The sequence below is a fragment of the Choloepus didactylus genome, chromosome 1 (assembly GCF_015220235.1).
Source record: "Choloepus didactylus isolate mChoDid1 chromosome 1, mChoDid1.pri, whole genome shotgun sequence".
Taxonomy (NCBI): Eukaryota; Metazoa; Chordata; class Mammalia; order Pilosa; family Megalonychidae; genus Choloepus; species Choloepus didactylus.
In genome coordinates, this window is record NC_051307.1 from 64,457,742 (window position 1) to 64,472,563 (window position 14,822).

Below are 14,822 nucleotides of genomic sequence, written 5' to 3' on the forward strand. Positions count from 1 at the left end.
CTATTTTATAGACAATAGACTGTTATCTCCACTTTCTCCATAGTGATGTTGAGGTTTACAGAGAAGCTCTCTGCCAGCAGTCAAACATTGGGATTGCCAAATTTTAGTGTATCTTCCACTCCATCAGCAGGGCCAAAAATGGCAGAGCTAAAACCAGGACTCTATTTTCATACCATACCTCCTACCATTACATCTAGAGGCAACTTTCCTTTGATGTTCCTCCCTGGAGCCATGAGCTCTGTATAATCTAGGTGTCTTTAAACATGAATTTTTTATTTCTTATGAAATAAAGAACGAACTTTAAAATAAAGGGTAAGTGATTTTGATACATGGATAATTTTCATGTTCACAGAACAGTTGAACCTGCAGGTAAAAAGAGGATCAACATAAAAATGTCCTTTTCTCTGCAGAAAGGAGTGTTCACTTTGTGGATATGAGAAAGTAGAGAAAACATTAATTGTTCTGAGGTAGATGCTACTATCCTTGCCCATTCGAAATGGCTATATGGAAATAAAATAAGAAGAAGGAAGTTCACAGAAGTTTTACTCATTGGGGTTACTTATAATGCAATGACAACTTAAATAGTTTGAACCGTTGCTAACTGAAGCTCTAATAAAGATACTAACAGACCATGTGACATATTCTCTTCTGCAGGGAGGAAAGTTTATATTGTAACACATGCTGAATTGTCAGGAGGTACATTTTAATTTGTGAAGGTGAATCAATGGCTTTGTAAAATCTTCAAAAAAATAGAAGGAATATTGTAAACACTAGAAAATATTCAAATATCCTGAGAATAGATGCTTTAAAAGACTTGTAACATAAAGATTTCTTTAGCCTACCTACAATTTTAAAGGGCCAGAGAAGAAGGACTCATTCTTTAAATGACAAAAAGGCTGGCAAATTTCTGATCTTAAGCTTACTTTAAGCCAATTTCAAATCATGGACCTAGAAAAGTCTGACATATCTACTACTACATAGATTAGGATAACTTTACCAACTTGTATTTAAACCTTTCATACTAGATAAGAAATTATGAATAGCTTTTATTTATTTTATAGCTTTTGAAAACTGTCATTACTGTCTTTATGTTATCCTAACCCCCAAGTTTCCCTTCCATCCAATGAAATTTGACCAACTTCCTTTAATTCTGTATTTTCTGTTCTGAGATTATATTTATTTAGGCATTCTCTACTTATTTTCCATATTTAAAATTCTTTTCTATTCTGCACATTCCAAGCCAGACTGTCATCTTCCCTCAAGTTATTCCCAGAATGCACTCCCTCTATCCATCATTTTCTAGTAATTGTGGCTCATGTCTGGAAATTCTCAATTGTCCAGGACCTCTTACTTTCAAACATTTTCTCAAAGAGACTTAAGATTAAAATAACACATTTGCCAGCAGACTTGGTCCTTGATATTTCTATTTCTGGAATTTCTAAAAGTTGAGCAAAGAAAAAAAATTTTTAAAAACATGCAAGCACTATCCCCTCAAAATTTTAGTGTTTGGACAGCTTTGAGAAGGACACCATCACCTCATTTCATTTGTGGGTTAAATGAGATATTTTGACTCTGAAGCATAGCTGCCAAAATAGAATTCACTCAAAAGTTCTCTAAAAATCTAAAAAATCAATAGCTCTTGATTTTCTTTACAAAACTCTTGTATGCAATTCTATGCCAAAGTAAAATGTATGAAATTCCAGTTAGGCTCCCTGGTTTTACAAAGCTATTTCTGCTATAAAATTGATAAACAGTTAAGCAGGGCAAACACTTCTTTTTTTTTTTTAACATAGTCTACATGCTACCATACATTATTGTTTAGAAACAAACATACTCTAGCACCTGTGTTTACTTTAGTGGATGAAACTCTCCAGCTATTTGACATTAAGTGGTAATTCTGATCTTGCATTCACAGAACATTCACAGCACCAAAAGTTGGAGAAATCTAATGTGATAAGTAAAATGGGAAGTACAAAGCAATATTAGTTGCTTTCAAAAAAAGCAGCAATGACTTATAGTTATGATAACTAAATTTAATTTCTGGATTTTTCAGGGAAAAATATTAAAAATATGCAATAAACTGCAATACAATTTGCTCTATAACTTTCAAAATCACATTGTTAAATATGTTTCATTGGTTGTACATTTTCTTTTTCTTTTCTTTCTTTTTTTACTGATTAGTTGCAAGTTCCACAATAAAAGTGTCCTGATATTGCTTTGGAATCATATGACAAGATAAAGACATGGCATTTCAAATTATCACAAATTAACCATATTTTATTCAAATACCCTGAATATTAGTAACTATTTGAAAGTCTTTTCTTTTTAAATATAAGCTCTTAGACAAAAAGATCTCATAGGGCAGAGATTTGTGTCTGTTATGCTCAGCACATACCTCAAGGTTTATTAACCCTGAGACCAGCACGTGGTGGATAGTCAATAGAACTAATCTATGAGGTGTTAATTATACTGAACAAACAACAGTGAGTTCCACAACTGGGTAGGGTAGTTTAGGCTCTTAGTAAGCATAAACATCTTTGTGGTTTAGTTTGGAGAAAAAATGAATATGCCACATGCTTCTGCGACTGTACCCTGTCATTGAAATGGAATCCTGAAAACATATGAAGTAACAATGAAGAAAATACCGCAGGAATATCAATAAGGAGCTAGTAGTGAAAAACACTTATAAACACCACACACAGAGTTCTCAGTAACATTTAAATAAATAAATAATGCTTTCTTCTGTCCATGGAAAAATAAAATACCTTACTAGTTGGTCTTCAAATCTGTGAAAATATTGCCTGCAAGAAAATGCTCATGAAGCAAAACCAAAGGCTGAGCTCTAAATCTTTAAGAGGTCACAAAAAATCTGTAAACCATCTGCTACAATTGAATTCTATTTTCCTACGCTCAAAGCATCAACACCACCACTCATTCCTACTTTTTCTCCTTTCTAGGTCTCAGTCTAGTTGGGTGGCCCAGATCTGTACTAGTCAACATGTCCCAGGGCAAGCAGTAAAGTACAAATATTTACATTACCTCTGTTCACCTGCCTGAGCAAACCACCTGTGGTCAAAGCTTTGTAACTGGTATACTACTCTTTGTGGACAACGACCAATTCATTTTTATAATCTTTCAACAATCTGTAGACCTTAAGCATATTTTGCAAAATACTAAAGTTCTACAAAGGACTAAAAGAATTTAACACTGAAAATAATTAGTGATGAACTTCTAAGAAATCTCCCAAAGGGTATTCTAATGAAAAGAATGAGTCCAACCATTCTTGGTCTGACTCTGTCCAGGAAAGTGGCTGAACATAATTGTTCATTGTTGAAACTTAAAGGGAAATAATAATATACCGGAATGAGAAATGTTAGCAATAGGTTACAGTAATTTGGAGGGAAAATTTAGTTTGTCTGGACATATTGGGAATAGAAAAACAGGACAGAGTTTTCTAAGGCAAAAAAAAAATGAACACACTGAATCATCCTTGGTTTGCAACTATTTATTTGATTTGGCCTTTAAATATCCCCTTGCACTAACTGTTTACCTTTCAAGGGAATGGCCAAGTAAATTAAGGAGGCTTAACACTGATGGCACAATCAAACCAGGATGAAAAGCTGGTTTCCATCCCTCTGCCCCACAAACTTTGTAAATTTTTGGTAATTGTGCACATGCCCCATCTGTAGGGTGATAAATACATAGCATTTATGCTGCCTCTCCCAACTCCAGTGCCCAAGGTAAACTCATGAAGTTGACTTGTGACATTATTTTAGTTACCAAGCCTAGGCAGGGCTTCAGATCCTAGTTTATAGAGTGATTCCACCAGCCACTGTAACTGAACAGAGAGTGACAGCATGATATAAATAAATAGGACATCAGACCATTTTCATGGGATTGCAGGATCTTTGAACAATACTGCACATGTCCTTTCCATTTTCCTTAATTTTTATACAAATGAAATGGCGGCCCAAGAATCTTTTGGTATGTTATATACATATGAGCTTAGAATCTTTGCCTTTCTTTCTTTTGATTAACTTAATAATTTATTATCATTATGATCATTAATATCGAGCATCTGCAATAATTCAGAGATGTTTGGGATGGGCAGTGTGGTGGGAAGGGGATGCATTCAGTACAAGACTCCATTATATTGAGAAAAGAATGATGGGGACACCTATTATATACTATGTATTGTATTAAGTTGTTTACACATTTTAAAACATAATAACCCATCTTATTTCCATTTTATAGATGGGGATATTGAGCTGCTAAGGGGTTAAGTAATTTGCCTGAAGCCCATAGTTGGTCAATATTTGAGCTGGTTATTAGCTCTGTCTCACCCTGCAGTTTACAGAGTAGCCATCACATTCACAGTGAGAAGAAACTTCACAAACTGGTCAGTGTTTAAGACTGAAGCTTCTTATACATTTGGAAGGCATTCATCCCCAGTAAGAACATTTAATTCTCTCTGTTATGAAGCTGGTCTCAAAATTTCAAAGCAAACCATAAGGCATTGTTTCACTTTTAACTTGGAGTAGTTTATTGGAGAGATCAGGACAGAAATAAATTAGCATATAGTGTTTGCCCCTCTGCTCATTCAGAGACAAGTCATTCATGTACCTCCGTAAGAAAAAAGAAAATAACGCTTGTCTAGTTTCCAGGGATGTTGGAAGGAGTAATGGGATGGCATATACACAGCCCTTTGAATCTCTTGGAAGAAAATTGCTATTCAAATACAAAATTATACCACCCAGTGGAGAAATGGTCCAACCAGTACGTGCACATGCATGCAAACATGCAATTCATCTCGGGATGGAAAGTACTGAGATATTTCTAAAACTCATTCCATAATAACACTGAAATCATAGTCAACTGGCCACTTTCCAATAGAACCCGAGAGCAATTGAATTGCATCATCAGAAAGACTTTTTCCTGAATGTGGACCAACTTTCATTTAATACAGAATTTATAAATAATTTTACATTCTGTACATAATTATAAAGCATATTATTATGATTTATTTCATATACTTTAAGGAAAATTAGATTTGCCAAAGGATCAAAATCAATCACTCCTTCTTAAACATACTTTATAGAAGGTTTAGTACAAAATGCAATTCCAAATAAGGAGATCACAAAATGTAGCACTAATGAAAGAGTAAGGCAAATAGTCTGAAAGTGGGGGAAATATGTTTGATGACTATACATCTAAGATTTCCTGGAATATTCCAGTTCCAAATATCCTGTCCAACTGTTGCTGTAAACTACGGAAACAGCCCAGGGATTTCAATATTCATCATGAAAATTAGAATGTCCATATAGTCTTTCATATCCAGAAATTTTTTTGAAAGCATACATTCTGATTTTTTGATAAAAAATATAAAGTAAATGTAGAAAGCAAATTCAGTAAGTGTTAAATCAGAATGAATTTTGGACAATGTAATGATAAATTATATTAAACAGTTGATAAAGAGAAAAGCAGCCCTTCACACCCAGGAGCTAGCCTGGCACCCACAGCTAGGCTGCGGTGTTCTCCTTTGAACTAAAACAATTTCAAAGAACATGACATCAGACAAGACCACGTCATGACCATGATCAAACAAGACAAAACAAGACCACTCTGTAATCATCCGGCATACAGACAAAACCATGAACATTGTTCAAACCTCAAAATTACCAATGTCCCCATGTCCTGGCTAATATGAGATTGAAAAGAATTAGTAAGGTATTTGATCATAGAATTACTCCCACTTTTTGACAGCATCCAACTCATAGGAAAGCTTTATTTCTTTGAGCCCTCTCCCAAATCACCTAATACAAGAACAAATCCTTCAATAAGTACTTTCTAATTCTTTTACTGAGGCAGCCTACAATTCCCCATTGTGTGTGTAATTAAAGCCAAACTTGTTCATTTATAGGGTGTTCCTGGTGATCTTTTACAGGAATGAATAGACATAGTACAGATACATCACTTCCCAACAGAGAATACAAAATGTGTTCATCTTGCAATAATGATGCCATATCAATACCAGCTACAATTAATTTATTGTTTCTTCAAAGGATATGGCAACTAAGATTAAGACCAATGGCTTTGTTGACCATCAGTCAAGCCCTATCTCTACTTATATCTCTTCTTAATTCTCAAAACAATTGCATTAGGTATCTAGATGAGTAATTGGGAAAGAAAATAAATAATTACATACATTGAACCTAAATAGGAAATGGAGAGAACCTCAGCACATGTATAAATTCACCCAAAATCAATCAAAATAATCAAGAAAAGCTGAAATGAATGAAGGGGTGGCATGAATATAGCAACTCTTTAATGCACAAATAATGCATATATGTTGTTCAATATTAATGAAAATTTAAGTTGGAAAAATGCCACAGAACACTTATATAAGAGCATAGATGAAAGCATTGCTTATTAGCAGAAACAAGAGACAGTTAATCATCTACTTGGAGAAAACAATCACATCGATTTGAGATCCACTGTCCTGTAAATGGCCACACCAGATGATTCTTACCTGAACCACTGAACATTACAGACTAAAGTAATAAGGTAGGACTTCTCAAATTTTAATGTTCATACAAGTCACCTGTGGACCTCATTAGACCACAGATACTGATTTCATAGGTTTGGAGTGGAACCAGAGGTTCTGCCTTTTTAAGTTTCCAGGTGATGCCTATGCTGCTGGTCCAAGGATTACATTAAGTAGCAGAGATATAAAAACTAAATGTAAGGACAGATTGAGAAGTTCTGGAGCTAATCCTAACATCTGCAATCATCACCTACTGAAGTGTACACTCCATGGTAAGCCCTGTTTTGTGGTTCAGAGAGGGTTGGGAGTTGGAAATTCTCTGTCTGAATAATATTGTCTTGGTAGCACTGACGTGGCTGAACAATGAGGCTGTTTCCTGCTGCATTGCCCACTATTTATACTTCATTCACCAAGGCAAGACCAGAAAATTCCTTTTCTGCAATTAAAGGCAGAAGGAACTTCTCCTTTACTAGGATCATCCATCTCATAATTTTTGTCTCTTGGTAATTCTACAATTTTTACTTCACAATTTATTACCTCTTTCCCACCCCAGCTAGGTTCAACTCAGACTTACATAAAATTCATCTTAGACATTAGAATTTCACAAATGGTTCCCTTGAAGTTTTGGTCAGTTTGTGCTTAAATAATCACAGAAACCAAAAACTAGACACTGCTTGAAACCTGGGGGGACACCATTTCCCATATGCTATAACTCAAAGCTAAGAGATGGAAAAGACTTAAGAGTTCATCTAGCCCATCATGTCCCAGAAGTGCTCAGTTTGGTAGATGTGGTACTCTTGAGGGATGTGGGAGATGTGGTTAGGCCTGCCATCATGCAGCAGATAAACCATCACATTTGCCCCCAGACTAGTTGTGATCTGTGCCTGTGTGATGGCCAGTGGAGTTAGAGGCTCAATGTGAAATTTCTACCCAGAACCTGGATTTTAGATTCAGGTGACCTGAATTGTTTGAAGGTATTTTGCACCCACATAGCTAATTACACTAGACTCTTAGGATCCGTGGCAAGGAGAACCAAGGCTCAGTTAAGCCCCATTTGAGGCTTCTCTGGATTGGTTGACAACCATGGTCAACTTCCGTGCTTGTCCCACTTAAGGAAACTATGGGACACTATAGTAGATGTGCACAATTGACTCTATATTATCTTCTGTCCTTTGCTGAGATCTGAGCCCATTACACTTATCAGAGAAATAATAATTTCACTAAGATCTATGCATGTGAGTACTTATTTGCATCTTTTCTCAAACCCACTGGACTACACCTGAAGAATACCTCAAAATAAAGATGTATTTAGTTTTTTTTCCATGAACCTCTAACAGAAAAAAACAGCTACATTATTTACTATACTATATGCATATACTATATACACTACTGTACTATATTATATACTATACACTAAACATAATATACATAGAATATTCTCTCTTGTTCTCTCTCTCTCTCTCTCTCTGTGTATATATATATGTATATACGTGTATATATACATACATATATATATATATATATATATATATATATATAATATGTACCCATAATAAAGTCACAACAACTACAGAAGGTTGAAAAAATTCAGATAAAAGCAACAAGAACAAACAAAACAAAAAATCATGGAAGTAATCAGAAAGGATGGTTTCTGAGATCTTCTCATAATTCTCACATGCTGAATATTCTCTTCTTTAGTTGATTGCAAGACATCAAAGAAAACATTTTTGGGCAAAAAATTTTAAGTTGCGAAAAATCTACTTTTTTTTTTGCAAAAGGCAGGTGCCTCAATCAGTTTTAATGGTGGAACACAAGCATTCTCAGGGGGAAAAAAAAATAGAAAAGCCAAACACCATAGCTATAAAACAGGAAACCAAGGCCTAGAAAAGTAGGGAAAAAGCTAATTCACATGGTTGGTAGGGGAGCCAAGACTGGAACAAAGGTTCATTATTAAATCTAAGACTTTCTGCCTTTCGTCTATATCATGGTATACTTACACATTTTAAGACTTAGTGTAATATCTTGCATGTATAAGTTCTCAAATGTTCACTGAATGTTTTGTTGAAAAAGAAGCAAATATCTACCTACAAGGGAAACTTTAAGCCCATGCTGTTATTAAATCAGGCCCATGATGATTCTTTGTAGAATATTTGCTTCCTATTTTTGTTACTGCTCTCATGTTACTAGAGACATCTAGAAAAAGAAACTCAATGAGCAAATTCATAGTTCATGTTCTACCCAGACTTCCAATATATCCATAAATTAAAGCATAGATCTTTAAAACAAATGCAAACCCATTTTGGTTTTGTATTGTGGAAAAAATGAGATTCAACCAAGTGTCAGAATGTATAGCTCTTCCATTTATTTCAAAGTATACTGACATTCAGTTAAGGAACCTATAAAAATGAAACAAGAAAAGTTACTCAATACTGTTTTCACAATCTATTTTTAAAAAGAATATAATTGGGTCAAGGAAAGATATTGAGGTGAATGAAAATGAAAATACACCAAACTTTATGAGATGCTGTGAAGGCAGTGCTGAGAGGGAAATTTATAGCTTAAGTGCGTACATTAAAAAAGAAGAAAGATTTCAAATCAGAGACCTAACCTCAAAAGTGGAAGAACTAGTAAAGGAAGAGCAAACTACACCCAAAGTGAGCAGAAGGAAGGAAATAACAAAGATTAGAATGGAGAGAAATGAAATAGAAAACAAAACAAAAAACAAGAGAGAGACTCAACAAAACCAAAGCTGGTTCTTTGAAAAGATCAATAAAATTGACAAATCTTTACCTAGAGTAACAAAGAAAACAAGAGAGAGGATAAAAATAACCAAAATCAGAAATGAAAAGGGGGACAATACCACTGACCCTGCTGAAAGAAAAAGGACTATAAGAGGATACTATGAACAACTATACATCAATAAATTAAATAACCTAGAAGAAATGGGCAAATTCTTAGAAACATAAAAACTATCTACATTGACCCAAGAAGAAACAGATCTTAACAAGTCAATTACCACTGAAGAGTGTGAATCAGTAATCAAAAATCTCCCAACAAAGAAAAGCCCAAGACCAGATGGCTTCACAGGGGATTTCCACCAAATATTACAAGAAGTCTTAGCTCCAATTCTGCTCAAACGCTCCCAAATATTTGAAGAAGAGGGAACACTACCTAATTCATTCAGTGAAGCCCAAAATATCCCTCATACCAATGCCATATAAAGAGACCACAAGAAAAGAAAACTATAGACCAATGTCTCTTATGAATATAGATGCAAAAATCCTAAACAAAATACAAGCAAACCAAATCCAACAGCATATTAAAAGAATTTATACACTTTGAACAAGTGGGATTTATCCCTGGAATTCAAGGTTCATTCATCATAAAAAAAATCAATTAATGTAATACACCACATTAAGAGAATGAAGGAAAAAAACCCACATGATCATCTCAATTGATGAGGGAAAGGCATTTGACAAAATTCAGCACCCATTCATGATAAAAACACTTAGAATACTAGGAATATAAGGAAACTTCCTTAACACGAGAAAGGGCATATATGAAAAGCCCATAGCTAGCATCCTACGTAATGATGAAAGGCTGAAAATTTTCTTTTAAGATCAGGAACAATTGTAATCGGGAATTACAATTACCACTGTAATTTCACATTGTGCTGGAAGTTCTTGCTAGAGCAATTAGGCAAGAAAAGTAAATAAAAGTCATCCAAATTGGAAAGGAAGAAGTACAATTTTCCCTATTTGCAGATGACATGATCCTATATACAGAAAATCCTGATAAATCCACAACAAAGCTATTAGAAGTAATAAATGAATTCAGCAAAGTGGCAGGGTACAAAATCCAATACCCAAAATCATTGTGTTCATATACACAAGCAAAAAAAGAAGAATTGAGAAAAAATTCCACCCACAACAGCAACTAAAATAATCAAATATCTAGGAATAAATCTAACCAAGGTTGAAAAGGACTTGCACATGGAAAACTACATTGCTAAAAGAAATCAAAGATCTAAATAAATGGAGTGACATTCCATGTTCATGAACTGAAAGACTAAATATCATTAAGTTGTCAATCCTACCCAAAGCAATTTATATATTCAATGCAATTCCAATCAAAAGCCAACAATCATCAAATTTATATGGAAGGGTAAGGGGCACAAATAGCTAGCGCCATCTTGAAAAAGAAGAATGAAGTTGGAGGACTCACATTTCCTGATCTTAAAACTTATTACAAAGCCATAGTAATCAAAAAAAAACATAGCGCCATCATGAGGACAGACATATAGAACAAGAGAATAGAATTGAGAGCTCAGAAATCAACCCTCACATTTATGGCCAACTGATTTTTGATAAGGGGGCAAAGACCACTCAATTGGGAAAAAATATTCTCTTCAACAAATGGTGCAGGGAAAATTGGATCTCCATTTGAAAAAAAAAAAAAAGAAAAAAAAAAGGAGGACCTCTACCTCATACCATTAGATCAAAGACCTAAGTATGAGTTAGAACTAACTCCTAAAAGAAAATGAAGCATCTTCAGGACCTTGTGTTAGGCAATGATTTCTTAGACTTTACATCCAAAGCACAAGCACCAAAAGAAAAAATAGATAAATGGACCTCATCAAAATTAAAACTTTTTTTTCCTCAAGTGACTTTATCATGAAAGTAAAATGACAACCTACACAATGGGGAGAAAATATTTGGAAACCACATATCCAATATAAGTTTAATATCCAGAATATATAAAGAAATCATTCAATTAACAACAAAAAGATAATTATAAATGGGCAAAAGACTTGAACAGACATCTCTCCAAAGATATACAAATGTCCAGAAAGCAAATGAAAAGATGCTCAACATCATTAGCTATCAGGGAAATGCAAATAAAAACCACAATGGGATATCATTACACACCCACTAGAATGGCTGCTGTTAAAAAAATGGTAAGTAACAAGTGTTGGAGAGGTTTCAGAGAAAGAGGAACACTCATTCATTTCTGGTGGCATGTAAATTGGGGCAGTCACTGTGGAAGAGAGTTTGGTGGTTCCTCAGAAAGCTACTACTACATAGGTACCCAAAAGAACTGAAAGCAGGGACTCAAACAGATATTCGCACACTGATGTTCATAGCAGCATTATTTACAATTTCCAAAAGATGGAAGCAACCCACATGCCCATCAACTGATGAATGGATAAATAAAATGTGGTATATACATACAATCGAATATTATTCAGCTATAAAAATGAATGAAGCCCTGATACATGTGACAACATGGATGAACCTTGAAGACATCATGTTGAGTGAAATAAGCAGACAGAAAAGGCAAATATTTGTATGATCTCACTGATTTGAAACAATTAGGATAAGCAAATTCATAGAGTTGGAATCCAGAATATAGGTTACCAAGGGATAGGGTGGGTACAGGGAATGAGAAGTTAAGTCTTAAAATATACAGGGCTCCTATTTGGAATGATAGAAATATTTTGGTAATGGATGGCAGTGATGGTAGCACAGTATTATGAACATAAATAACAGCACTGAAAATACATATCTGAATATGATTAAAAGGTGAAATGTTAGATTGCATATATGGTACCAGAATAAAAATTTAAAAAAAACAACAACAAAAAAATCCATGAATCTATCTACACCACACAAACAGTGAGCCCTAAGTTAAACCATGGACTATAGTTAATAGTACAATTATAAAAAATGTGTGATCATCAATTGGAATCCTGTATTTTATGCATGATTGTTCTGTAAACCCAAAACTTCTCTAATACAGAAAGGAAGACAAAGTTAAGAATGCCATTACCACTTGTAGGCTGTAGAACTTTGGAATCCTCAGATGTTTTGGTTGTGGAAACAATCCATGGCATTTTACTTGAAGCTATAGTGAAAAGAAATGGAATTTGTGAATAGTTTTCAAGAGGTGAAAGAGACAGAAATATTTTGCTGGTATGGTTAAGTAGATACCAGAAGCCTGCAATAAAAAACACATACTGATCCAATCCAAAGTTATTATATATCAGGAAGAAATCAATATGCACCCATCCAAAGAGCATTTGCTTAATACCTAGAGAGAGACCCGAGTTTGGTGTCAAACTCTCAACATTTTTAAGGACAGAAAACCAACTAAATGAGCTCTGCAGAATTAACAGACTGATGGTTTTTACTTAATTTATAGAAAATACAATTGAACCTTTTTTTTTTTTAACCAAATTATCTACTTGTTTAGGTGAGTTAACTGAATTCACCAGCACATTGGATTTTGCAGAGAGAGGTCCGAGAACACAGAATCAAGCAATCACTGCCAACATCCTTAACCCCAGATTTAACCCCAGATTTAAGGTGTCATTACCCAAGGTGCCCTCAGGTTTCTCAAAAGTGAAGGGTGTTTTTGCCTGAGGAAATTCTGGAAGCCTGTATGGAGCTATAAAAAAACACACAAGAAAAGTTAGGAACTGAGGTGAAAACAACAGCGAAGAGATTCAAAAATTTTCAAGCTTGAAAAAGCAAAAAGCAAGAACAATTAGGCAATTTATCTCATGTCAGGTAGGGTCCCTTTAGTAGTATTTCTTACTTCTGTGTTTCAATGTGGATAATATAAAAAAGGTTCATTTTCTTTTTCTTATAATCATAGCTGCTAAATATCAAGAAATTTGAGCTCTTCTTCCCACCTTATTAAATTAGTTCCCTCACTTCTTCAGCCACATATATATAGGTGTGTTTATATATATATATTTTGTTTAAAATCAAAACAAGCACCAAACACATTTGAACTAGAAAATATCTACCCAATTGCTTTTTAACATAATCTTTTGATAACTGTATGACTTTGTATTTATGCTCCCTTCTTTTTTTGACCTTGCACACATAAATTCTTAGAATTCTAAGAAGCAGTCTGCAGAAAGATTAAAAATCTCTAGCAAGAGAGGCAAGTGAATAAAAACATATTTAGGAAATACATAGAAAATATCAATTTATTCGGTGGCACATGATTTTGAATTAAATAATCAAATGTAATATCAAAATATGGCTACCAAAAAGGAAAAAATAAACAAACCAGAGGATTTGTCATATGGGAGAGGTTCTCTGGGATCCTCAATTATAAAACAAAGATTTTTAAATGTTTAAGGATTTGTGCATTGGTGAGCTTATTTTTTAATAAGTCATTTGTTTGTCCCTTTTTTCTCATGAGGGTTTATAAACATGAATTAATTATCCTGAAGACTTCTTTTAAGCATGCATAAAATTTCCGAGGTAATAATAAGCTGCAACAATTAATAATTTTTACCTAAAGTGCTCAGGGGCAATTCAAACTGAGTGGTTTGCAATATTTCTGGGGTCTTTTCACTGAGAACTATAATAAAAAAGAACGTGGTTAGTTCTTCACAGTCTTGAGATTTGACATTGCGGCTTAATCAAGATCATGCAGAACATGCTTCATAACAAAGATTCATGTATGCACCCGAGCAGCTGATGCCTTTCACGGAAATAGCTGGCTTTCCCTGGAAAAGTTTTACTTAGCTATTAAAATTTAAAGGTATGCTTTTCAAAGGACTGTTTGAAATAATGGAAGACCAACATAAGTACAGAATAAAATGCATGCTTCATTTCTTCAGGGAAAGAAAACAATAAAGCAAGTTAGATTTTCTTGAGTTATGAAGATGCTAATGGAAGAGATATGAAATCATTATCAAAAAACATCACTTTTAGGGATCCCCCCAAGTTATGCATAAGACTTCCAAAAGCCAATCTAAGCAGAAAGCACAGACATAGTCAAGACATCCAAATTTCCTCCACCTCATCAATCTTTTACAATTAAAAAGCTAATATTCTGATTTTCTACACAATGGAATAGTCTGGTAAACAAGGCGTGCAGTCAGCAGCTAACACCCAGAATTGCCTAGAATGTCCATTGTCAAGATCAAGGTATGGTATTATATCTTCAATGGAATTGGTCCAATAAAGAGGAATGTTATCTATTATCAGGAAGAAAAAAGAGAGAAGAACATAAAAAAGCTAAGGCATTGGGATTACTTTTCTTTACTATGAGTGTTAGGTGTATTGTTGTTTTTTAAGAAATAAAACTTAGAATTACCCAGTGCGGCTTCCGAAATGTCTAATGCACCAGACACGGTCGGTGTAGCAGTTCTTGCAACTGTTTCAGGAGTCACTGAAAGGTTAAAAAAAATTTTTTAAAGGCAACTTTGCAAATTAAGATAAAACAAATGATGAAGCAACCAAAGACCACAAGACAC

General features: G+C 34.3%; 1 protein-coding gene across 28 annotated transcripts in view; it reads right to left on the bottom strand.

Annotated features, from left to right (window-relative positions):
* LOC119532323 (ABI family member 3 binding protein) overlaps positions 1 to 14,822 on the bottom strand; it is a 277,976-nt gene that overhangs the window by 113,568 nt on the left and 149,586 nt on the right. For 27 of the 28 annotated variants that reach the window (XM_037834668.1, XM_037834802.1, XM_037834759.1 and 24 more), the window contains exons 11-14: positions 14,663 to 14,737; positions 13,856 to 13,921; positions 12,920 to 12,991; positions 12,374 to 12,448 (exon numbers count right to left, since the gene is read on the bottom strand). In XM_037834668.1, coding sequence (XP_037690596.1) covers positions 12,374 to 12,448; positions 12,920 to 12,991; positions 13,856 to 13,921; positions 14,663 to 14,737 — 288 coding nt within the window. The remainder of the gene's footprint in view (positions 1 to 12,373; positions 12,449 to 12,919; positions 12,992 to 13,855; positions 13,922 to 14,662; positions 14,738 to 14,822) is intronic. The other variant, XM_037834649.1, reaches the window with a different exon arrangement.